The sequence below is a fragment of the Drosophila takahashii genome, chromosome 2R (assembly GCF_030179915.1).
Source record: "Drosophila takahashii strain IR98-3 E-12201 chromosome 2R, DtakHiC1v2, whole genome shotgun sequence".
Taxonomy (NCBI): domain Eukaryota; kingdom Metazoa; phylum Arthropoda; class Insecta; order Diptera; family Drosophilidae; genus Drosophila; species Drosophila takahashii.
Genome location: NC_091679.1, coordinates 20,325,982 through 20,350,494, shown reverse-complemented (window position 1 = coordinate 20,350,494; position 24,513 = coordinate 20,325,982). Strand labels below are relative to the sequence as shown.

The 24,513-nt window shown below is 35.7% G+C and overlaps 1 protein-coding gene across 1 annotated transcript; it reads right to left on the bottom strand.

Annotated features, from left to right (window-relative positions):
* Positions 1-12,910: 12,910 nt before the first annotated feature.
* Positions 12,911-18,746, bottom strand: Or42a (Odorant receptor 42a). Its single transcript, XM_017155481.3, has 4 exons — positions 18,105-18,746; positions 17,013-18,040; positions 13,150-13,507; positions 12,911-13,093 (listed from the first exon to the last, which is right to left on the bottom strand). The coding sequence occupies exons 2-4, from the start codon at positions 17,786-17,788 to the stop codon at positions 13,007-13,009; spliced, it is 1,221 nt and encodes a 406-aa protein (XP_017010970.1). The 5' UTR covers positions 17,789-18,040; positions 18,105-18,746; the 3' UTR covers positions 12,911-13,006.
* Positions 18,747-24,513: the final 5,767 nt, after the last annotated feature.

Here is a 24,513-nt window from a genome sequence, read left to right as displayed (position 1 = left end):
ACCTCTGTCGTTGTTGTTTGGGCAACCCCACTGGGTGTGATGGGCGTTGGCGTCACAGCCTATTACCAAACCTGTCTTGAGCTCTTCGCATTCCTTTGCCAGTCCTCTGACTAGCGCGTCTTAGCCTATACTCTCTCGTTCCTAGTCCAGCAACCTTGCCTCCTACTACCCAAGGTTCCTGTACTAGGACCGCGTCGGCTTCGCCCTTGGCCTGGCGAAGCGATAGAGCAGCGGACGGTGCTTTACTGTGGTGTTTATCTGCAGGAGTCTTAGCTACATCCCCAGTTGTAACCTCCACCACAGTAACGTCGGCCTCCGAGTCGCTCAGGTCCACCTCGTCAATTGCCGGTCCCAACGCTCGCATTTCCCTACTAAGCGAGGAATCGGTGGAATAGTCGTCCTCCGGCTCTCCAGGCGCCTCTACTTCCTCGGCAAGCACCTGTTCGGCAAGATTGCCCGCGGAGTTTCCGGCAGCGTTTGAATCGCCCTTGTAGATCTTCATCTGCACTGCGCTAAAACCGAAGTTCAGTTTGCCCCGAGCCGCTTCTATTGGCGCAACTGACTCCTTGTTCAGGACCATAACCGCCTGGTTAACGTCCCCTTCGTGTTCCTCCACCTTGACGACTCTCCAGTCCTTCGTGGGGAGGTGCGGATTGCAAACTTGCAGCATATAGAGGATGTCCTCCGGGGCCTACTAGGGAAGTCGCACCATTCAAGTGCGACAATATTTGCCCCCTCGTTGACCGCACCGAGCTCACTTGCCGCCTGCTTGTATAGATCAGCCGACCGCTGACTATCGCAGGCCACCACATTGACGCTGCCTTGGTACCAACCCGCGTCCACGCAGCATGGCGGAGAGCATGGGTTTTCGCGCATTATGCGCAGGCATATTATGGACAGGTGGGACTCCACTGCTTTCCACTTATTTCTGTGGATTCGTCCTTCCGGGTTTGCCCTTATCGATAAGACCGAGTAGGACTCGATCTTTGGTGATCTCCGCGAAGGAGACCGAGGACTGGACCTTTGATCTCTTCGCCGAAGGTCCGGGTAGCTCGAGGGATCGTTGCCGCTTCGTCTGAGCACCTTCTTGTGTGGGCTTATCCTGCCCATAGTTAGGAAGCACCAACTTTGCCCACTCTACCTTCTTCAGCCATTCTGGCGAAGGTGTGGCAATGTTGCTTCTTGCATGTGAGCGCAGAGTCTGTGCGGCAGTCCTCCTTTCTGCGTAGGTGTGCTTTATTGCACCAGTGGTTGGCCCGATCGCCTTGGCAGTGCCTACCGTTGCCGTTGGTGCTATAGCATCTGTGGCGGACGTATCGGCAGCCGGCTTTCTGCCTCCCGTCATCCCCAATTCGGGATGCGGCCCTTTCTGGACCGTGCTGGTGTGTGTGTTGGTGCCAGTGCTCGGTATTTCTGTGGGTGTTTTGAGAGTTCCCGTCTCTTGTTTAGTTTTGTTAATTGTTTTGTCCATAATAGATCCCACGAGTTGCGGAGAAGGGGAAAGGTCCGCCCGGGCAGAGATCCGCGATGCCCGGGTAAGGCGATAGTTAGCACAGGGGGTCGCCATATCCCTGAGCTCACCGTTCAAGACTGGGCTAGTTTTTGATCCGGGCCCCCAGCCAGGCTGACTGTTGGCACGGTCCGAATTACACCGTAGTCCGGCCCGGAGTGAGATGTTGTTTGGGAGAGGAAGGGGGTAGGTAGTGTGTAAGGTACACAAACCCTAGTGTAGAGCAATTATTTAGATGTGGCTGAACAACTCGCATCGTCGGTACTGCTCCGATGCAGAATACCCGCTGGTTGTCCGGGACTGATTATTTGCTGGGGCTTCCGTCAACGATTCCGTGGTTGACTTCCACCACCAGCTTATTCACAGTTAACCTCCAGAACTAGAGGTCAATCGTGATTTTTAATATTTTTCAAAATGTAGAATTGTTTTAACTATATGTTCGACGTATTAGAAGCCTAGCTTGTCTAGCGGTTAGAGACATCCTGCTTAACCTTGCGGTCATGAGTTTGAGCCGCAGAGAAGACATCATGTTAATTTTTCAAAAGCTGCCATATTCTGAAGCTGTTGAAAAATCATGACCTCGTCTTTTGGTATACCCTTGCAGAGGGTATTATGATTTGAGTCAGAAGTTTGCAACGCAGTGAAGAAGACGTTTTCGACCCCATAAAGTGTATATATTCTTGATCAGTATCACTAGGCGAGTCGATCTAGCCATGTCCGTCTGTCCGTTCGTCTGTCCGTTTCTACGCAAACTTGTCTCCCAGTTTTAAAGCTATCGGCTTAAAACTTTCCCAAAAGTCTACTTTCTATTGCAGGTAGTATATAAGTTGGAACCGACCGGATCGGACAACTAAGGTGTGTTTAAAAATTATACGACACCAACACACTTTTTTTTTGAAAATTTGTAGAGTTGTTGTTGTTTATAGAAAGCGAAACATTTAAATGTATGATGTGTACGAAAAAAAATACCACGCGTCCTTGATCCTCTTTTTAAGGACTTACCGGTAATTTTTCGAAATATAGACTATTTTTCGGCTATGTGCGATTGTTTCATAATTTTACGACACCATCGATTTTTTCCGGTTCCAATGATCAAACTTAACAAAGATTTTTTTCTGGTTAAATATAAACTAAATGATTCAATTTGAGAGAAATCCTGCCCAAAGGTCCTTCCAATCTTTAACCCATACATAAATATTGAATATGTCTCTCTACACCTTAAAACAAGAAAGGAAGCTAGCTTCGGCAAGCCGAAGCTTATATACCTTTGCAGATTATTCTATTTATTTACAAATCGCAAACATTTTAAATTTCCTATTAGTTCACATTAATTATACCCTTGCAGAGGGTATTATGATTTCAGTCAGAAGTTTGAAACGCAGTGAAGGAGACGTTTCCGACCCCAAAAAGTATATATATTCTTGATCAGCGTCACAAGACGAGTCGATCTAGCCATGTCCGTCTGTCCGTTTGTCTGTTTCTACGCAAACTAGTCTCTCAGTTTTTGAGTTATCTGGATAAAACTTTCCCAAAAGTCTTTTTTCTATTGCTGGTAGTATATAAGTCGGAACCAATCGGATCGGACAACTATATCTTATAGCTCCCATAGGAAGGATCCAAAAAAAAAACGTACAAAAAATTCTAGCTCCGGTGTTTTTTGAAATTTTACCTTCTACTCTTGTGAATATTTTTTTTTATATATTTCTGAATTTCGGTTTTTTTGTTTTTTAAATCGGATCACTATATCATATAGCTGCCATAGGAACGGTCGAAAAATTAAATGGAAATTAATGGGAAAAAAATTAAATCTTTGTTGGTTTTTATTACATTCCCTTCTACTCTGGGATATGACTGTTTTTAAATATTTCCGAATTTCGATTTTAATTTTTAAAAGATCGAACTACTATATCATATAGCTGTGATAAAAACGATCGAAAAATTAATGTGAAATAATAAGAAATTTAACATTTTTGCGATTTGTAAATTAATAGAATGATCTGCAAGGGTATATAAGCTTCGGCTTGCCGAAGCTAGCTTCCTTTCTTATTTTTCGATCGTTTCTATGGCAGGTAGTAGTTCGATCTTTTTAAAATTAAATTCGAAATTCGGAAATATTTAAAAATAGTCATATCCCAGAGTAGAAAATAGTGTAATAAAAATCAACAAAGATATAATTTTTTTCCTTTTAATTTCCTATTCATTTTTTGACCGTTCCTATGGCAGCTATTTGATATAGGGACCCGATTTTTTAAAGATTTTATTCGAAATTCAGAAATATATAAAAAATAATATTCCCAAGAGTAGAAGGTAATATTTAAAAAAACACCGAAGCTAGAATTTTTTTAAGTTTCCTTAATATGGAAGCTCTAAGATATAATTGTCCGATCCGGTCGGTTCCGACATATATACTACCTGCAATAGAAAGAAGACTTTTGGGAAAGTTTCATTCCGATAGCTCAAAAACTGAGAGACTAGTTTGCGTAGAAACAGACGAACAGACAGACAGACGGACATGACTAGATCGACTCGTCTAGTGACGCTGATCAAGAATATATATACTTTTTGGGGTCGGAAACGTCTCCTTCACTGCGTTTCAAACTTCTGACTGAAATCATAATACCCTCTGCAAGGGTATAAAAAGTAGTTTTTCGAAGTCATATCCCACAATTCGTCTTAAATTTTGTCTGGTCAATATTCTTAATACTTTTGAATCAAATAAAAATTCTTTTCAGTTCATTACGTGCACGAAACAGAACTAAAAAATAATTTTTTTATGACCTGCCCTTTTGGAACAAAACCTCTTTTATTCCAAAAATATTTGATTTTGGTCGTGACTTTCTGTCAAAATGCAAAAATTTGTTATTTAAAACCTTAATCAACTTTCCACATTTCACGATCTGAATATTTGAAACGCGATCTCCAGTCTGCACCCCCTGAATGAAATCCCATAGAGAAAACACTCAAATTCGTATTTCCTATAATAATGGGAAAGTAATAGGAAATAAATTTTAGCTTCTTTGGTTTTTATTGTATTCTCTCCTGCTCTAGGATATGAACTTTTTTTATATTTCCGAATTAAATTTAACAAAAATCGGACGACTATATCATATAGCTAACACAGGAATGTTCGAAAAATTAATGGTAAATTAATTGGAAACAAATTATATCTCCGTTGGTTTTTGTTGTATTCTCTTCTATTCTAGGATATGATTTTTTTTAATACTAATATTATTTATTATACCCTTGCAGAGGGTATTATGATTTCAGTCAGAAGTTTGCAACGCAGTGAAGGAGACGTTTCCGACCCCATAAAGTATATATATTCTTGATCAGCATCACAAGACGAGTCGATCTAGCCATGTCCGTCTGTCCGTCTGTCCGTCTGTCCGTCCGTCTGTCCGTCTGTCCGTCTGTCCGTCTGTCTGTTTCTACGCAAACTAGTCTCTCAGTTTTTGAGCTATCAGGATGAAACTTTCCCAAAAGTCTTCTTTCTATTGCAGGTAGTATATATGTCGGAGCCGACCGGATCGGACAACTATCTTATAGCTCCCATAGGAACAATCGGAAAAAAAAAAACTTTAAAAAATTCTAGCTTCGGTGTTTTTTGAAATATTACCTTCTACTTTTGGGGATGTTATCACTATGGACGGCAGTCCATGTAGTGACGAAGCGCACCAGGAGGGTGTGCGAAGGCGACTACTATATATACACGAAGAAATGAAAATCTACTGTGATGGTCCGATCATAATGAATGATACACCTATCGAAAGGTATTGCGAAAACTAACAGGATTGCATACCAAGACTCTAAGAAAATCAATTGGCTTGGGAGAGAGAGCGGTGAAAGTAAAAAAGTGAATATTTCGAAATTTGGAGCTGTTGGGGCCGGTGGGGATAATTGCCCCCTCTCAATGTTTTAGTTGTATTCCTTTTGAAAATACCCGTCGAATGTCAAAATCCGACGCTCCGTTCAAAAGTTATAGCCAAAGTAAGATTTTCTTCGTCTTCCCAAAATGAAAATTTAATTCTGTTTGTCAGTTTGTCAGTTTGTCAGTTTGTCAGTTTGTCCAAAACATGTTTTCTAAGTTTTGAAAATTTGATATGACGTTCATCACATCGATATAAAAAACTTTTGTTCTACCACTTTTGGAAAAACTCGCTAGTCTAGCGGGAAAACAGCTATAAGTAGCTAAAATTCGGAAAGCCGTAACTTCTATACTACTAAAGCTACAGACTTGTGCTGCATCTCGTTTGAAAGGTATTTTGAAATGCTATAAACGCCATTTATATGCAACTTGTGTAAATGTAATAGTTAAAAAAATATGAACAAAAGACAATTTTTTAAAACTTTTTTTTTAGCTTTTTTTTATTTTTTTCAAAAACGGCTCTAACGATTTTCTTTAAAACTTTAAACTGTATAGCCCTTGAGATTCCTTAAATTTTGGTATATAACACATTACTGTAAAAAGTCACGTTTAAAAGTTATTTTTATACGAAAATAGCCACTTTTGCAAGCTCGAACTACTAACGCTCCCTGAGTATTGAATTTTGTGTGAGGGTATCCGAACTGTATTTTAGGGTCATGGAATCAGTAAATTTGCACTTAAGAGTTCCATATAGGAATCTTTTGTTCTACGACTTTTGGAAAAAGCCGCTACTTTAGCGGGAAAAAGCTAAAAATAGCTACATTTCGTTAGTTTGTAAGTTCTACACTACTAAAGGTACAGACATGTGCTATACCTCGTTTAAAAGGTATTTTGAAATACTTCAACGCCTTTTTAACTGAATTCGTTAAAATACAATAGTTTAAAAATTATGATTTATGACCAATTTAAATTTAAATGTTTATATTAGCACCTATGAGAGCAAAAGTAAACAAACAAAAACTTCTGATATCAAATAAAAACACCTCTTAACGAGGTAAAAAACTAGTGACGAACGCACCTTCAACATACAAAAGTTCTGATATCAACATTTGTGACGAAAAATTATTACACTCGTCATTAAATAGACTTTCTAATATTTTCTCATTCGGCACGCTGCAATAGAAAATGCCTGTGAAGGGAAAAAGGCTGGAATAGTTTGCTAGGGCGGGCCGAATGAGAAAATATTAGAAAGTCTATTTAATGACGAGTGTAATAATTTTTCGTCACAAATGTTGATATCAGAACTTTTGTATGTTGAAGGTGCGTTCGTCACTAGTTTTTTACCTCGTTAAGAGGTGTTTTTATTTGATTTTTTAAATATATCTGAATTTCGAATTAATTATTTAAAAAATCGGACTACTATATCATATAGCTGCCATAGGAACGATCGGAAAATTAATGGAAAAGTAATAGGAAATAAATTCTAGCTTCTTTGGATTTTATTGTATTATCTTCTACTCTAGGATATGACACTTTTTAAATATTTCCGAATTTCAATTTTAATTTAATCAAAATCGGACGACTATATCATATAGCTGCCATAGGAACGATCGGAAAATTAATGGAAAAGTAATAGGAAATAAATTCTAGCTTCTTTGGTTTTTATTGTATTATCTTCTACTCTAGGATATGACTCTTTTTAAATATTTTCGAATTTCAATTTTAATTTGATCAAAATCGGACGACTATATCATATAGCTGCCATAGGAACGATCGGAAAATTAATGAGAAATATTAGAAAATTGAACATTTTTGCGATTTGTTAATTAATAGGAATGATCTGCAAGGGTATATAAGCTTCGGCTGGCCGAAGCTAGCTTCCTTTCTTGTTAATAATTAAATTTAACAAAAATCCAGTGTTGGGACATACCTTGATACTTTTACCTAGGTACGTACCTAGGTACAATTTAGTGGTACCTTTTATCTTACCTAGGTATAAAAATAATTGGGTACCTTTTACCTTACCTAGCTACAAATTTTTATATACCTATGGAATTATTAAGGTACTTACATAGGTATTAAACATTGCACTATGGTCCAAAAATCGATTTTTTTGGCATAAACTCTAAAAATTGAGTCACAGACTTCAAACTTTACACATTCTGTTTTTTTACAAAGAATAGTATGCAAACAAATTTTTGAGTCTGTGCGACCACGCCCTCTTTTGCCTCCCATACAAGCAAATTCATAATACTACACTGTGTTATAAAATTTAACCTTTTTTTAAATACCTCGATGAAATCTTAAAAGTCCTATTTGCTTTAAATAATCAGCGCTCTAAATGTGCTCTCGAAAAAATTTTCACACCCAAGGATTCTAAAAAAAAGGACACTAAAGTTGGAAAAATTCTGTTTTTGGCAAACTTTGAACCTATTTTGCAGACGAACGGATTCTTCGTATGTAATGTAACTCAAAACATTTAAAAAGTGCAACTCTGTATCTTTCAAACCCCACACTCACAATAATTTTTGTAATTTTTTTAACGGAATTATAAGCAAAGGAAGACATTTCCTTTTCTTTCTCTTACGAATGCTTAACAAGGAAGGATTCAAAATAACTACTTTTTTTAATTTATTTTTGATGTTTCATCATCTTTTAAGTGGTAATTGATAATTTTTACAGAAATGCAATCCGAAAAAAATTAAATTTTCGATTGTTGCTGCGCCAAATATCCTAGAGATCGCTACGAAGAAACTTTAAGGTCCCTGAATAGTGTGGAATTGCGTGAAAAGGGGGACGAACGGGGAAAAGGTGTTAATTAGCGCTGAAAAACGACATGTATATGTACAAACTGGCGTACTTAGTTTTTGTGGGCAGACGTCGGGTCGTTAGTTTTATCCCACTAAATACAGGGAACAAATATTAATTTTCTTAAAAAACACACATAAATTGGAAATTAAACACAGGTCGAACACTAAGATTACACATAAATGTACTATACACACTAAATATTACATACCTTGATCTTTCATTTCCATAATTTACTTAATTTAGTCGGGACAAAGAAGTTTTATTTTTTTGCACAAACGTAAATAAATTATTATGGCGCCAATTTCTTAGTCCTAAGCAGCTGATCGATTGTGTACTTTTGAAAGCTCATAAAAAGCGTTAGTGTAGCTTTTAAAGCTTTTTTTTAAGTTTGTATATGTATGATCTATTAACTTTAAGAATTTAAAATAAAAAATACAAAACATTACCATAAAAATTTCGACTTTATGCCAAAAAATCGGCCGCTCGGACCATAGTGCATTGCTCTGATTTAAACTAGCCACATCTGACTGCGACACTGAAATAAGCTAAATCCACCACATCTACACGTCATTGTATCATTTCGTTTCGAAATTGTAATAGTCGGAACGCAGCATTAAAAGTCATTGGAAATTAGCCGTTCTCATGTTTGTTTTGTAAAGTTACCTTTGCATTGCAATTTTCTGAAATGCACAAAACAATTTGACTTTGCGCCACAGACATGGCCGAAAAAGAAAATGTAAACGAGAAAGTGTCGCCAACAATATTTAATGGCAAATTTTTTAACCCGGACGGCAAGTGCGTGTTGTGTGTTAATAAAACAATAAAATTCGATGATAAATCGACAGGAAATCTGCACACACAGCCTATGCCTATTTTTATGTGTGAGATATGTACATATTTGAGAATGAAAACTAATCGCGGTTTTATTTTATATAATTTTGTGCACTAATGTATGTGATGGGAAATCACTACATCAATTTATTTATGAATCCAAAGTGTATTTGGCGCGCAAAAATGCCGTATGTACGTAAACAAACGGCATATACATATGCACAATATACATATAGTCAATGTTTCTACATACGGAACTTTTGCGCGCCAAATATGTACATGAGGGTTTCATAAATATATTAATGAAGTGATACGTGCATACAATTATTCATGCCGCGTGTTTTTAAAATATATAGACAAAATTATTTAAGCTTATATTTATAAATAATTGGATTTAATTTCAACAACTTTAGAGGGTTCATCCAAGCAGTTACACGGACTACGAGGCCATGAAAGCTAAGACAAATATGGAACTTTGTAAGGAAAATTAAAAATCGTTTTTTCGGTTCCTTGAGCTCAGCTTTTATAAAAAATAAAAAAACAATATATTTACCTTTTACCTTTACCTAGGTACTGGGAAATTGAAGTACCTTTACCTTGCCTAGGTATTTATTTTTGCCCAATACCTTTTACCTTACCTAGGTACAAAAACACAGTACCTTTCCCAACACTGCAAAAATCGGACGACTATATTATAACGCTGCCTAGGGAAGGATAGAAAAAATAGTGTCAAAATAATACAACATTTAAAATTTTTGCGATTCGATGATCTGCAAGGGTATATAAGCTTTGGCTGGCCGAAGCTAGCTTCCTTTACTTGTTTTTAAGCTTTTTTTTGTTTTGATATACTTTATAGGGTCGGTCCTTTGCTGCCTTGCCAACTTCTGACTAATCATAACAACATAAAGGGCATAGCAGACTTACCTATGGAAAACGGCCCCCAGCGATTTTTAAAAATTTTGAATCAGCGATGGTAGATAATTAGAAGGAGAATATGGAAACCAATTTTCAAAGCTATTGGACATTTGGCTGAGGAGTAATCGTCTGCAATCCAAAAACGTATTTAAGCTTATATCTGACCAACGGAAACGCTTAACTGAAAACTAGTGATGAGAAATCAAAGGGATAAGAAATAGGTCCTCGCTAAAGAAGCTTGGCATTTTTAAGCCTTTTTAAAAGTGCAGAAAACCGCGATTAAAATTTTCAAAAAAAATTTTGACCACTTTCAAGTTTTGGCAACCTCACCAATTTTTTACAGCTCCTTTGTCTTTTAACCATTGAATTAATAAAAAAAAATCATAATTTTATAGGTGGTGCAACAGTGTCAAAGAAAGGAAAAACTAGATTTCAAGTAGTTTTGTGGGACGTTTTCTACAACCCGGCCACCCCAGTTTTTTTTTTTAAGTTTTTGAAGTGCACAGTACCAACTTGATTGCAAAGCACATTGCTTCCAATATTTATTCTTACACCTATTTTGGCACTATAATCACTCTTTTGCCGTATTTTGGCGTTAGAAAGAAAACACGAAATCAATTTTATCTTTCAAGCAGAAAGCACGATTTGCATAATTCAAAAGCAGAAATAGCTGTCTTTTCATGGCCGATTACGAGATAAAAAAATAATGCTTTCAGACCATAGATGTCCATATTTGTTCAGACCATTTTTTAAGTCCAAAAGTAGGATTTCGGCCAATAGGTAAGTTTGAAAAATACCATTCTATCCCAATTCACTGTTTTTAATGTGGGATCTCCGTTGAGGAATTCGCTATGAATTCTTTTCATTGACCTATTACTTTTTTCCAAAGCATATACAATTTTGTGTATTACATATTAAAAATTACTATTTTTGACAGTTAAGTAATACAAAAACGAACTAAAGAATTCACACAGTAAATTGGGTTCTCTTTTGCGAAAAATAGAATGGTATTATTTCAAACTTGCCCATTGGCCGAAAGCCTACTTTTGGACTTAAAAAATGGTATCGCTGGGTCATCAATGGTCTGAAAGCATTATTTTTATACCCTTGCAGAGGGTATTATGATTTCAGTCAGAAGTTTGCAACGCAGTGAAGGAGACGTTTCCGACCCCATAAAGTATATATATTCTTGATCAGCATCACAAGACGAGTCGATATAGCCATGTCCGTCTGTCCGTCCGTCTGTCCATCTGTCCGTCTGTCCGTCTGTCCGTCTGTCCGTCTGTCTGTTTCTACGCAAACTAGTCTCTCAGTTTTTGAGCTATCGGGACAAAACTTTCGCAAAAGTCTTCTTTCTATTGCAGGTAGTATATATGTCGGAGCCGACCGGATCGGACAACTATATCTTATAGCTCCCATAGGAACAATCGGAAAAAAAAACTTTAAAAAATTCTAGCTTCGGTGTTTTTTGAAATATTACCTTCTACTTTTGGGGATGTTATTTTTTAAATATTTCTGAATTTCGAATTAATTATTTAAAAAATCGGACTACTATATCATATAGCTGCCATAGGAACGATCGGAAAAATAATGGAAAAGTAATAGGAAATAAATTCTAGCTTCTTTGGTTTTTATTGTATTATCTTCTACTCTAGGATATGACTCTTTTTAAATATTTTCGAATTTCAATTTTAATTTAATCAAAATCGGACGACTATATCATATAGCTGCCATAGGAACGATCGGAAAATTAATGGAAAAGTAATAGGAAATAAATTCTAGCTTCTTTGGTTTTTATTGTATTATCTTCTACTCTAGGATATGACTCTTTTTAAATATTTTCGAATTTCAATTTTAATTTAATCAAAATCGGACGACTATATCATATAGCTGCCATAGGAACGATCGGAAAATTAATGGAAAAGTAATAGGAAATAAATTCTAGCTTCTTTGGTTTTTATTGTATTATCTTCTACTCTAGGATATGACTCTTTTTAAATATTTCCGAATTTCAATTTTAATTTGATCAAAATCGGACGACTATATCATATAGCTGCCATAGGAACGATCGGAAAATTAATGAGAAATATTAGAAAATTGAACATTTTTGCGATTTGTTAATTAATAGGAATGATCTGCAAGGGTATATAAGCTTCGGCTGGCCGAAGCTAGCTTCCTTTCTTGTTTTATCTCGTAATCGGCCATGAAAAGACAGATATTTCTGCTTTTGAATTATGCAAATCGTGCTTTCTGCTTGAAAGATAAAATTGATTTCGTGTTTTCTTTCTAACGCCAAAATAAGGCAAAAGAGTGATGATAGTGCCAAAATAGGTGTAAGAATAAATATTGGAAGCAATGTGCTTTGCAATCAAGTTGGTACTGTGCACTTCAAAAACTTAAAAAAAAAAAACTGGGGTGGCCGGGTTGTAGAAAACGTCCCACAAAACTTCTTAAAATTTAGTTTTTCCTTTCTTTGACACTGTTGCACCACCTATAAAATTATGATTTTTTTTATTAATTCAATGGTTAAAAGACACAGGAGCTGTAAAAAATTGGTGAGGTTGCCAAAACTTGAAAGTGATCAAAATTTTTTTTCCAAATTTTAATCGCGTTTTTCTGCACTTTTAAAAAGTCTTAAAAATTCCAAGCTTCTTTAGCGAGGACCTATTTCTAATCCCTTTGATTTCTCATCACTAATTTTCAGTTAAGCGTTTCCGTTGGTCAGATATAAGCTTAAATACGTTTTTGGATTGCAGACGATTACTCCTCAGCCAAATGTCCAATAGCTTTGAAAATTGGTTTCCATATTCTCCTTCTAATTATCTACCATCGCTGATTCAAAATTTTTAAAAATCGCTGGGGGCCGTTTTCCCTAGGTAAGTCTGCTATGCCCTTTACCATGCAATTATCTATTTGCTCGTAATTTTTTTTTGCGCGAAAATATCTTTTCTAACTTGCAACATTTAATTGAAGTTGGGCTGTGCTTTATTTTTGTGCTCAAAAATGTTGGTAAAAAAGCTGTTTTTAAAGTGTATTTAAACTGATTGCTTTAAATGTAGACACGAATCTTTCAATCACCCGTCCTCTTCAGTTTTCGCAAGTTTATCAGCTATATTCATTTGCTTTACGAGAGTAAACACGGAGAACGAAAACTTGGTGACCTGCAATGATACCAATTAATGCCGAATACAGTTGGTTGCACCGCTTCAGCTCTTACACTGATATTAGTTCCCACAGATATTGGAAATACGTTCATGGCCATGAATGTTATCGGTTGCTGTAGTTTCTGCAGGAAGTACATAAGAGTATTTTGATAGCGCTTCTCCCCATCGATCCAATTTGACTGAAAAAGGGCATCTGACAGCTTGTAGCAGTCTTCTGTAAGATAGTTGCACAGTATACAAAAGGGCGTCGTCTCCAGGAGCACAGCGGCCATGAAAGACAGCGCTGCTATGGCCGATCCCAAGTTAGCAAACAGAACAATGTTGATTAGGGTGAAGCCCAGGACCAGTCCCACTACCAAGAACTGCACGAAGATTGTTCCAGAAATCACAGGCCGCAGGCAGTCGACAAATCTGTAAATTAACGTTAAATTAAATGTAAATTTACATATTAGAAAATCGCCATAAAAAGGGGACATTCTCCCGTTACACAGTGCCGCCTTAGACTAAAGTAGAAGCAATAAATCAAATAACACTATGTAACATCAAAGATTTACCTCGATGGAAATCGTAATCGCTTTGATCTCACGGTATATATATATATATATATATATATATATATAAGAAATTTTTTAAATCTGACTATTTGTTAAAAAGTTATGGCTCATCAAAGTTTATATCTCCATCTCGCTATATATACAGTTGCGAAAAAAATAATAGCACCACTTCGTCACAGGTTCTTAATATTAAAGAAATATGTGGAAAACGGGGATTTTTATACAAGAAGTGTTTTTTATTATCTTGATTAGTATTCCACCTATTTGAAAAAATTGATACGGATATCGAAAATATTGTCTACATATAATTTTTTCAGATTTTAAGAAAAAAAGTCAAAAAAAGGCAGAAAAAAATAATAGCACCACTTCCGTTTTCTTTAAATAAAACGTTACGATGCGCTAATATTCATGTGTATAAAGGATATATTCTATGAGATTTGACTAAAACTAACTTTTCCTGATATCCAGACATCAAATTGATTACCATTTGGCAATACAAGGACATGTGGAAAATTTTCCAAGTCGGAAAAGAAAAATATTCAAAAAAGAAACATATTGGATGGAAAACGGTCATGAAAACCGGCTCAATTTGTTAGGTCTTGGATCATCTTTATTAAAAATGGCATAAACTTTTAAAGGATAACACAGAAAAAGCGAGTCCTGGCCCATTTTTCCTTCTAAAATGTTATATCACAAAGCACAAAGAATCTTATCAGGGCCAAAACTAAACTAAAACACGTGCTTAAAATAATGGCGAATATTTTAATAGTTGGATAATGCTTTAATAAGCAAATTTATAAAACATGCACTTTAAAAAAAAATCCTATCCGAAATGCGAAACACATTTACAAGGGCATAGGGCTCGTCAAAAAAACTTACAAATGAATGCCCGCAAACTTATGAGAATGTGTGAAGGCAAAGTTAAATTGGGTAAGAAGAAATCCTTTTTATAAGTTATGTGTCTTCTAAACACCTAAATTGACCAAAAACATGGTACCAAAACATCCATTTATTGAGCATGGACCTAGTATTAACATAGGCTTGTTTTTCCTTCTTGAAGTAAGATCAATACGGATGAATACATCGTTCATGAATCATCCTATGATGTAAATAGTAATACGGTAGTAATTCGTAGCTTAAACTGAATACATAATACTTCTTAAATGAATCTTTGACCAATAAAATCCGGCCAGGATCACGGTCAGGATAGCAAAGAAAGAGTTCGAAAGTACTCAGTCAGCAATATACAGTGACTTGTGTACTCGCTTGACCATAACACAACCAAAAATCTTGGAGTTTTTTTTTAAAGACAGTTTATACAGTTAATCTAAAACGTCTTAAATCATTTCCGAACAAAATTTGAAAATATATCATGACTTTTGGGCCCCAATTCCTTTATAGGTAGGGTCCTGACTTGTTTAATCGATAGTAAGTCATTATATCCAAAAATCGCAAAAGATATTTACACTTTACACTTAGATTTACTTGTTAGCTACCGCCAACTAAAGATTAAGTTACCCATTTGTCATTTTTCTACCTTTTATTCTATTTTTAGAGAAGTGGTGCTATTATTTTTTTCGTACGTTTTTCCAGTTTTGCACGGATTTTCTTAAATAAGTCCAGAAACCTTTTATAAAGCTAACATTTTTTTTCATATTCAAATTATGTTTAGTCTTACTATTTAAAACCCGTTTTGAAAAGTTAAAAAAGTTAAAAAATGTGAGTAGGGTGACTAGTTAAAATTTTTTTGGGTTAGTGGTGCTATTATTTTTTTCACAGCTGTATATATACCCGTTACTCAGCTGTAGGGAGTGCAAGCGAGATGGAGATATAAACTTTAATGAGCCATAATTTTTTAACAAATAGTCAGATTTAAAAAATTTCTTCTACATTGATAAGCACAACCAAACTGCATTTTTACTTTTCCGAAATATTTAAATTTTTAAAATCGTATATAAGCGATTGTGGGCGTTAGAGGGGGCGTGGCACCTTTTTGAAATAAACTTGCGCTGCGTAGGAACTTCTAGAATCTGCCTGCAAAATGCCAATCTTCTAGCTTTTATAGTTTCCGAAATCTCAGCGTTTATACAGACGGACAGACAGACAGACGGACATGGCAATATCGACTCGGCTAGTTTCACTTTCCCAAGCTCTATTTTTTGTAAAAATCTTGATTTTGTACCACTTTTAGTTTTTAAGATATCGGTAAAAAACTGCCGTATTCGCTCGGGACAAAAATAGAAGTGGATTTCGGGGAAGTTCATACAACACCAGAAATTAGCGAATTCTGATGAAATATTTGAATGCGATTTTTTTAGAATGTTGTTCAAACACGTCGCTGTAAAATGCTTTTGGTTTTACTCAAAAAAGTTTCAACCACATTCGCTCGGGACATGTCGCTCGGGACATTTTTTCCGACTGTTTTGTAAAGCGGATTTCTTTACCTCTATCTCTCAATTGCTGGATGTTTTGCTTTTAACTTAATAGTTTTCATGTGAATGAAGCATTCAGTACAGAAAAATGTCACATATTAGCATTCCTATAGGATAAATTAACAGCAGAAGACAGGTCCAAAAAATAACAAAAAAATAGCCAAAAACTAACTTTTGTGTATATTATTGGGGTTTGTCATAAAAATAATCAAACTATACTCCAAATGTTTAGTTTAGCTCAGGATTCAACTAATTAGAAACTAATATGGCGGCACAATCATGTGGAAATATGTTTTTTTCAAGTTTCAAGTTTTTTGGCTTGGTGGACCTTTTGCTGGAAGTGCCCATATATACTTTATAGGGTCGGAAATGCTTCCTTCTAGCTGTTACATACTTTTGCACGAATACAATATACCCTTTTACTCTACGAATAACGGGTATAATTAGCTCGTTCAAGCATGCTCAACTTTAAAATGCTACTTTGGATAATATGTATGGAGAAATATTTATTTTCCAATGTTTACTTGACCAAAATATTTTAAAACGTTAGTGTTTTTCAAATTATGTATTAAAAATTATTATATTATTAGAAATTTATTTACGCACTACGAAAGTAAATATAAGTGTGACCACCGCACATAAAGCGTTATAATACAATTGTATACCAGAAATACAACAAAAATACAACTTTACTTTTTCGAAGACTTTTCGATTACCCATTTGATATGAAAAACATATCAATCTTTGAAGTATTTATATTAATATGTTACGGATTCATATCAACATTGGTAATTGTTGATGATGATGATGATTTCGTATCGTATTGGTAATGCATTCGTATTATTTTAATATGGAAAAATTGATATGTAAAATTGAGGAGACAATATCAACCGGGTATTGTTCCGTGTTTTTCTCTGTGCAGTCACTCACCGCAGTATGACTTTGTGGTCTTGTATGCACATAACTAAACGCTCGTATCGTTGTTCCTGGCTCTCCCCAGGATCAGTGCCAAGACACCGAAGACGATCCGCAAATATAGACATATGTGCGCGCAGTACAAGTACAAAGTTTACGGGGTAACAATCCACACAGACGTCCTGAAAGCAGGCGCCAGCCATGGCGAAGTACTCCAGGCCGGCCTGCAGAGCGAGGTGCATCCTGCTGGACCGCCAGTCAAGGAACGGATAGTAATTTTGATACGGCGGCCTTCCTATAAAAATCGCTGAGAGGAACGTATTAGTGGCGTAAACCATGTAGACGGCCATGAAAAAGAAAAATATACGGTTGCTAAGCGAGACTGCGCGGTGAACCTGAAGTCGTTCGCTGGGCTCTGTGAGCCGCTTGTCCATCTCGTCGAGGATGGCGTTGGCCTCGTCAAAACGCTTGACCAGCGCCCACACAATAAGCACTTTAGTGGAGCAAGACCAAGCGTTAAAAGCCACCTGCAGCGAAGTGAGAAACTCGCCCGGCGAAAACTCAGACAGATGGCTGATGTAGCCCGTGAGAAAACCAATGGGCTGGTAAAAGGTGGAGCAGAAATTCAGGGCAAAAGACCAGAGGATGTAGGCTATGAAGAACTTCGCAGGTGGTTTGCGTACACCCATAAGAAAGATGCAGCGTAGCAAGTATAGAGTTGCGTCCCGTGAGCGAGCTGGGGAGTTCTCCGATTGGGTAAACAAGGCCGGAAAGATTCGTCGCAGCTCCATCGTATCGTGATGCGAACTTGAATTATTGAACTAATGGGTTAGCACAGTCCTTTTATATAGACGCCAGTGTCGTGATTATAAGCCCATCAATCGCCGGCTTAGGTAATTTATAAGGGACACTTGAAAACTCGATTGTTAAAATCAATTAGCGGGAGGGTAATAAAGTTTCCTAAATTGTGCCGTGCATATATTCTGGTACCCTTCTCTCTATTTCGTTGCCACAATGCACGGGCCTTATACAGTCCAAATGACCTACCAAAAATCGAATACCGATAGTCACCTAGTGCTTCTCAGAAGTGTAAAAGTTTACACTTACACGTAAATAAATGATGATACGCCCCCAACACAGAAAAACCCAACAGGCTGCAACCGTTCACAAGGAAAGGCATTACATGTCGGTTGGCTTCAGATTGAAGTTAACATCATAACTTAAGGATATTTGTTCGCTTAAGTGAATATAAAAAAGTAAACAACATTAAATATCAATTAAATATAAATTAAAAGCTAGCTAAAATAAATTATTTGTTCGAATTTATCTTTAAAGTCGCTTTTTGAAACATGCTCCAAATCCATTTTTATACCCAACTAGCTATACCCGGAGGGACTTCATTCGCTTAAAATTAGTTTGGAGTACAGTTGTCAGGACTTTCTTAATTCTTATTAGCACTTTTTTTGAAAACCTTTGAGTAAACAACCTATGTAAAAGATCCTTCAAGAGAGAGAATCGAAAAAAACTAGTGAATTCATGCGCGGATATGGGTGATATATAACCCCCCACTCGGGTGAAAAATGAAAAGAATTTTGGTACTCAAAAAGTAAGCAACAAAAAATTTGCTCTGATATCACCCCCACAACAAAATCCTAGATCCGCCACTGAGTGAATTTTTATACTTTCTATCAGTTACAATATTATCAATGCAATTTTAATTTTCACAAATGCAAACTTGTTATACCCTTGCAGAGGGTATTATGATTTCAGTCAGAAGTTTGCAACGCAGTGAAGGAGACGTTTCCGACCCCATAAAGTATATATATTCTTGATCAGCATCACTAGACGAGTCGATCTAGCCATGTCCGTCTGTCCGTCTGTCCGTCTGACCGTCTGTCCGTCTGTCCGTCTGTCTGTTTCTACGCAAACTAGTCTCTCAGTTTTTGAGCTATCGCGATGAAACTTTCCCAAAAGTCTTCTTTCTATTGCAGGTAGTATATATGTCGGAACCGACCGGATCGGACAACTATATCTTATAGCTCCCATAGGAAGGATCGGAAAAGAAAACGTTAAAAAAATTCTAGCTTCGGTGTTTTTTGAAATATCACCTTCTACTTTTGGGGATGTTATTTTTTAAATATTTCTGAATTTCGAATTAATTATTTAAAAAATCGGACTACTATATCATATAGCTGCCATAGGAACGATCGGGAAATTAATGGAAAAGTAATAGGAAATAAATTCTAGCTTCTTTGGTTTTTATTGTATTATCTTCTACTCTAGGATATGACTCTTTTTAAATATTTCCGAATTTCAATTTTAATTTGATCAAAATCGGACGACTATATCATATAGCTGCCATAGGAACGATCGGAAAATTAATGAAATTAATTGAACATTTTTGCGATTTGTTAATTTATAGGAATGATCTGCAAGGGTATATAAGCTTCGGCTGGCCGAAGCTAGCTTCCTTTCTTGTTTGGATTTGTTGTTCTTAAATTTCTTGTTTTTAAATTTGTTGTTTTCAATGAAACGAAAACATTTGTACACGCACGAAAAGATTGGCATCCCATTCAAAAGTAGCGAAGTAACTAATTATTTTCCGATTCCACATTTGATTGATAATTATTAAACCCGATACTCGTAGAGTAAAATGTAGAGCTTGAAAATTATCGATAAATTATAAAATCGAAATTTTAGATACTTTATAATTATCGTATCGATAATATCGATGTTTTCAAGGAAAGCAAAGACAAATTAAAAACAATTTTATAATTCTGTTAATACCACGTATTATTATTATCCACATTCATAATACACTTGCATTATTATTAATTATTAATATTATTTATTTAAAATTAAAATTTAAACATTAGTAGGGGCGAACTGCTGGAAGTGTGGCTGAAGAATAATCGCAGCTTTGTCGATACCGTTCACTGGATGTGCGAAAGGTTCAAAAATAAAACAAGAGAGAACGCTATAGTCGGGTGCCCCGACTATCAGATACCCGTTACTCAGCTAAAGGGAGGGAGGGAGATGGAGATAAAACTTTGATCACGCATTTAACGAATGGTCCGATTTGAAAAATTTCTTGTACATTTCGATAGGTATTGATAAACACAATAAAACTGCATTTTTACTTTTCCGAAATATTTAAATTTTATAAATTCGTTTATAGCGGTGGTGGGCGTTAGAGGGGGCGTGGCCCTCGGCTGAAACAAACTTGCGCTGCGTAGGAACTCTAAGAATCTGCATGCAAAATGCCAATCTTCTAGTTTATAGTTTCCGAGATCTCAGCGTTCATACGGACAGACAGACGGACAGACAGACAGACGGACATGGCTATATCGACTCGGCTATTGACCCTGATCAAGAATATATATACTTTATAGGGTCGGAAACGTCTCCTTCACTGCGTTGCAAACATCTGACTGACATTATAATACCCTCTACAAGGGTATAAAAACGTAAAAAAATTCTAGCTAGACTAGTTTGCGTAGAAACGGACGGACCGACGCACAGTGGCGCCTTTTGACTTTTTTTTGGTAATAAATCATAACTTTTGAACCAGTGAAGATAATTTAATGATGTAAACGGCAAATGATAGATAATTGATCCACCTTTCAAATTATTGCTTGAGACAGGGAGTGGGCGTGGCAGAGGCGTACTTACAAATCGGCAAAGTCAGAATTTAAAAACAAATCCATTTTTTTCCGAAGAAAAAAATTTTTTTTTAAAAGTTTTTGTTTTTTTAGTTTCTTTTTTTATGTTGTAATTTTTAAAAATTAAAAAAAAAAAAACATTGGGGGATTTAAAAAAAAAACTTTTTTTTAATCGTGTTTTTTTTAGTTTATTTTTTATGTTTTAATTTTTAAAAACTAAAAAAACAAAAAAAAAAAGTTGAAGTTTTTTTTTTAAAATACAAATTTTTATACTTCCTGTTTTTTGAAATAATGGTCATAATTTGGTAAACTTGGTAAATCCAACAGACATAACATTTCTGGACTATAATTACTAGATTCTAACTCTGTGACAAGGTTGTGATTCCATGACCCTGGAATACAGTTTGGATTCGCACATACTAAATTCAATGCTTAGGCAGCGTAAGTTGTTTTGAGCTGGCAAAAGTTGCTATTTTCGTTTCTGAATAACTTTTAATAACTTGAATAACATGATACATACCAAAATTTAAGGAATCTCAAGGGCTAAACAGTTTGAAGTTTTAAAGGAAATCGTTAGAGCCGTTTTTGAGAAAAATAACAGAAACTACAAAAAAGTTTTAAAAAAAGGTGTTTTTTGCATATCTTTTTAAATATTACAGTTACACAAATTACATATAGGAGACGCTTAAAGCATTTTGAAATACCTTTTAAACAAGAAAAACAAGTCTGTAGCTTCACTAGTTTAGAAGTTAAGGCCTTCCGTATTTTAGCTGTTTTCCCGCTAAACTAGCGGGTTTTTCCAAAAGTGGTAAAACTAAAGTTTCTTATATCGAGCTGTTGAACATCATATCAAATTTTCATGACTTTAAAACCATGTTTTGGACAAATCTTTCACAAGGTTGCGCCATATGCAATTTCTTGGACCATGACTTTTTTCCCTTTTTTGGCCTTTAAAACCGCGGACGCAGGCGGACGCAGCTACAATTTTCGTAATATCAAGAAGAAAGTCCAAATAACGTTTTACGGAAGTATAAAAAAAATAGTATTAAATAGTTTTTTTTTATTTTCCATCAAAGTTGAAAAATATGGAAAAAATGGACGTTTCGCAAATAACGCATAACTAAGAGATTCGGATGGCAAACTGCAATATGTTATACTTTTTTTTACTCTTAACAATCCGTGGGAAAAAAAAGCAAAGCGATTCGATGCCTAGTTTTTAAGAAAAACCCCCCGGAAGTGCGAAAAATTACCTAAAAACGGTGTGTTTTTTTTTAAGTGAAAAATTGTTAAACTTTGAAAGGGCATATCTTTTACAAAAATTTTTTGATTTGAGAAAGGGTTACATATTTGTAATAGTGGATCAATTACCTGTCGATTGGTATGGGTCGCAACTTTCTAGGACAAAGTCGAAAAAGTGATTTATTGCACGTTTTTTGGCCTAAGGCGCCACTGTGCGACGGACAGACGGACATGACTATATCGACTCGTCTAGTGATGCTGATCAAGAATATATATACTTTATGGGGTCTCCTTCACTGCGTTGCCAACTTCTGGCTGAAATCATAATACCCTCTGCAAGGGTATAAAAATATTCCCAAGAGTAGAAGGTAATATTTCAAAAAACACCGGAGCTAGAATTTTTCTCGTTTTTTATACCCTTGCAGAGGATATTATGATTTCAGTCAGATGTTTGCAACGCAGTGAAGGAGACGTTTCCGACCATAAAGTATATATATTCTTGATCAGCATCACTAGACGAGTCGATCTAGCCATGTCCGTCTGTCCGTCCGTTTCTACGCAAACTAGTCTCTCAGTTTTCAAGCTATCGGGATAAAACTTTCCCAAAAGTCTTCTTTCTATTGCAGGTAGTATTTAAGTCGGAATGAGCCGGATCGGACAACGATATCATATAGCTCTCATAGGAACAATCGGGAAAAATAATGTAACAAATTATATCTTGGGTGTTTTTGAACCTATAACATCCTACTTTTGGAAATGTCATTTTTTATCTAGTTCTGAATTTCTAATAAAATTTTTTCAAAATCGGACGACTATATCATATAGCTGCCATAGGAACGATCGGAAAATTAATGGGAATATAACAGGAAATAAATTATTGCTTCGTTGGTTTTTATTGTATTCTCTTCTACTTTAGGATATAACTCTTTTCAAATATTTTCGAATTTCGATTTTAATTTTATCAAAATCGAACTACTTTATCATATAGCTGCCATTGAAACGAACGCAAAATTAATGAGAAATAATAGGAAAATTAACATTTTTGCGATTTGTAAATTAATAGGAATTATCTGCAAGGGTATATAAGCTTCGGCTGGCCGAAGCTAGCTTCCTTTCTTGTTTTTCTATCCTTCCTATGGGTGCTATAAAATATAGTTGTCCGATCCGGTTGGTTCCGACTTATATATTACCTGCAATAAAAGGAAGACTTTTGGGAAAGTTTTATCCCGATAGCTTAAAAACTGAGAGACTAGTCTGCGTAGAAACGGACGGACAGACGGACCGACGGACAGACGTACATGGCTTGATCGACTCGTCTAGTGATGCTGATCAAGAATATATATACTTTATGGGTTCGGAAACGTCTCCTTCACTGCGTTGCAAACTTCTGACTTCTGAAATCAATATACCCTCTGCAAGGGTATAAAAATTCTGTACGCCGGAATACACGCGATTTCCGAATGAACTAATTATCCTCATGTTGCTCCATCAATTCTTCACGAAGTGGTAAAATAAAATGTTTGTATTTGCAAGACCTACTAGTAAAGACAACGATTTTAGTTTAGCAACTTTGCATCAAGCAACAACAGCGCAACGTGTAAGAAAACAAGAAAGAAAGCTAGCTTCGGGCAGCCGAAGCTTATGTACCCTTGCAGATCGTTCCTATTAACTTACAAATCGCAAAAATTTTAAATTTCGTATTATTTTAATATTATTTTTTCCCTATTGCAGCTATAGAATATAGTCGTCCCATTTTTGTTAAATTTAATTCAAAACTCTGCAATATTAAAAAAATCATATCCTAGAGTATAAGAGAATCAAATAAAAACACCTCTTAACGAGGTAAAAAACTAGTGACGATCGCACCTTCAACTTACAAAAGTTCTGATATCAACATTTGTGACGAAAAATTATTACACTCGTCATTAAATACACTTTCTAATATTTTCTCATTCGGCCCGCCCTAGCATACTATTTTAGCCTTTTTACCTTCATAGGCATTTTCTATTGCAGCGTGCCGAATGAGAAAATCTTAGAAAGTGTATTTAATGACGAGTGTAATAATTTTTCGTCACAAATGTTGATATCAGAACTTTTGTATGTTGAAGGTGCGATCGTCACTAGTTTTTTACCTCGTTAAGAGGTGTTTTTATTTGATATCAGAAGTTTTTGTTTGTTTATATTTGCTCTCATAGGAGCTAGTATATACATTTAAATTTAAATTGGTCAATCATAATTTGTAAACCATTGTATTTAAACAAATTAAGTTAAAAAGGCGTTTAAGTATTTCAAAATACCTTTTAAACGAGGTATAGCACATGTCTGTACCTTTAGTAGTGTAGAACTTACAAACTAACGAAATTTAGCTATTTCTAGTTTTTTTTCCGCTAAAGCAGCGGGTTTTTCCAAAAGTCGTAAAACAAAAGTTTCCTATTTGGAACTCCTTAAAACAATTGAAATGATTCTATGAGTCTAAAATACAGTTTGGATACCCACGCACAAAATTAAACACTCAGGAAGCGTTAGTTGTTCTGAGCTGGCAAAAGTGGCTATTTTCGTTTCTGAATAACTTTTAAACGCGATTTTTTACATAAACATGATATATACAAAAATTT

Coding starts and splice junctions, on each gene's coding strand:
- Or42a (XM_017155481.3), bottom strand. CDS start 17,788: ATGGAGCTGCGACGAATCTTTCCGGCCTTGTTTACCCAATCGGAGAAC. Junction 13,508..17,012: donor GACCACAAAGTCATACTGCG/GTGAGTGACTGC, acceptor GTTAATTTACAG/ATTTGTCGACTGCCTGCGGC. Junction 13,094..13,149: donor CTGTGGGAACTAATATCAGT/GTAAGAGCTGAA, acceptor GTATCATTGCAG/GTCACCAAGTTTTCGTTCTC.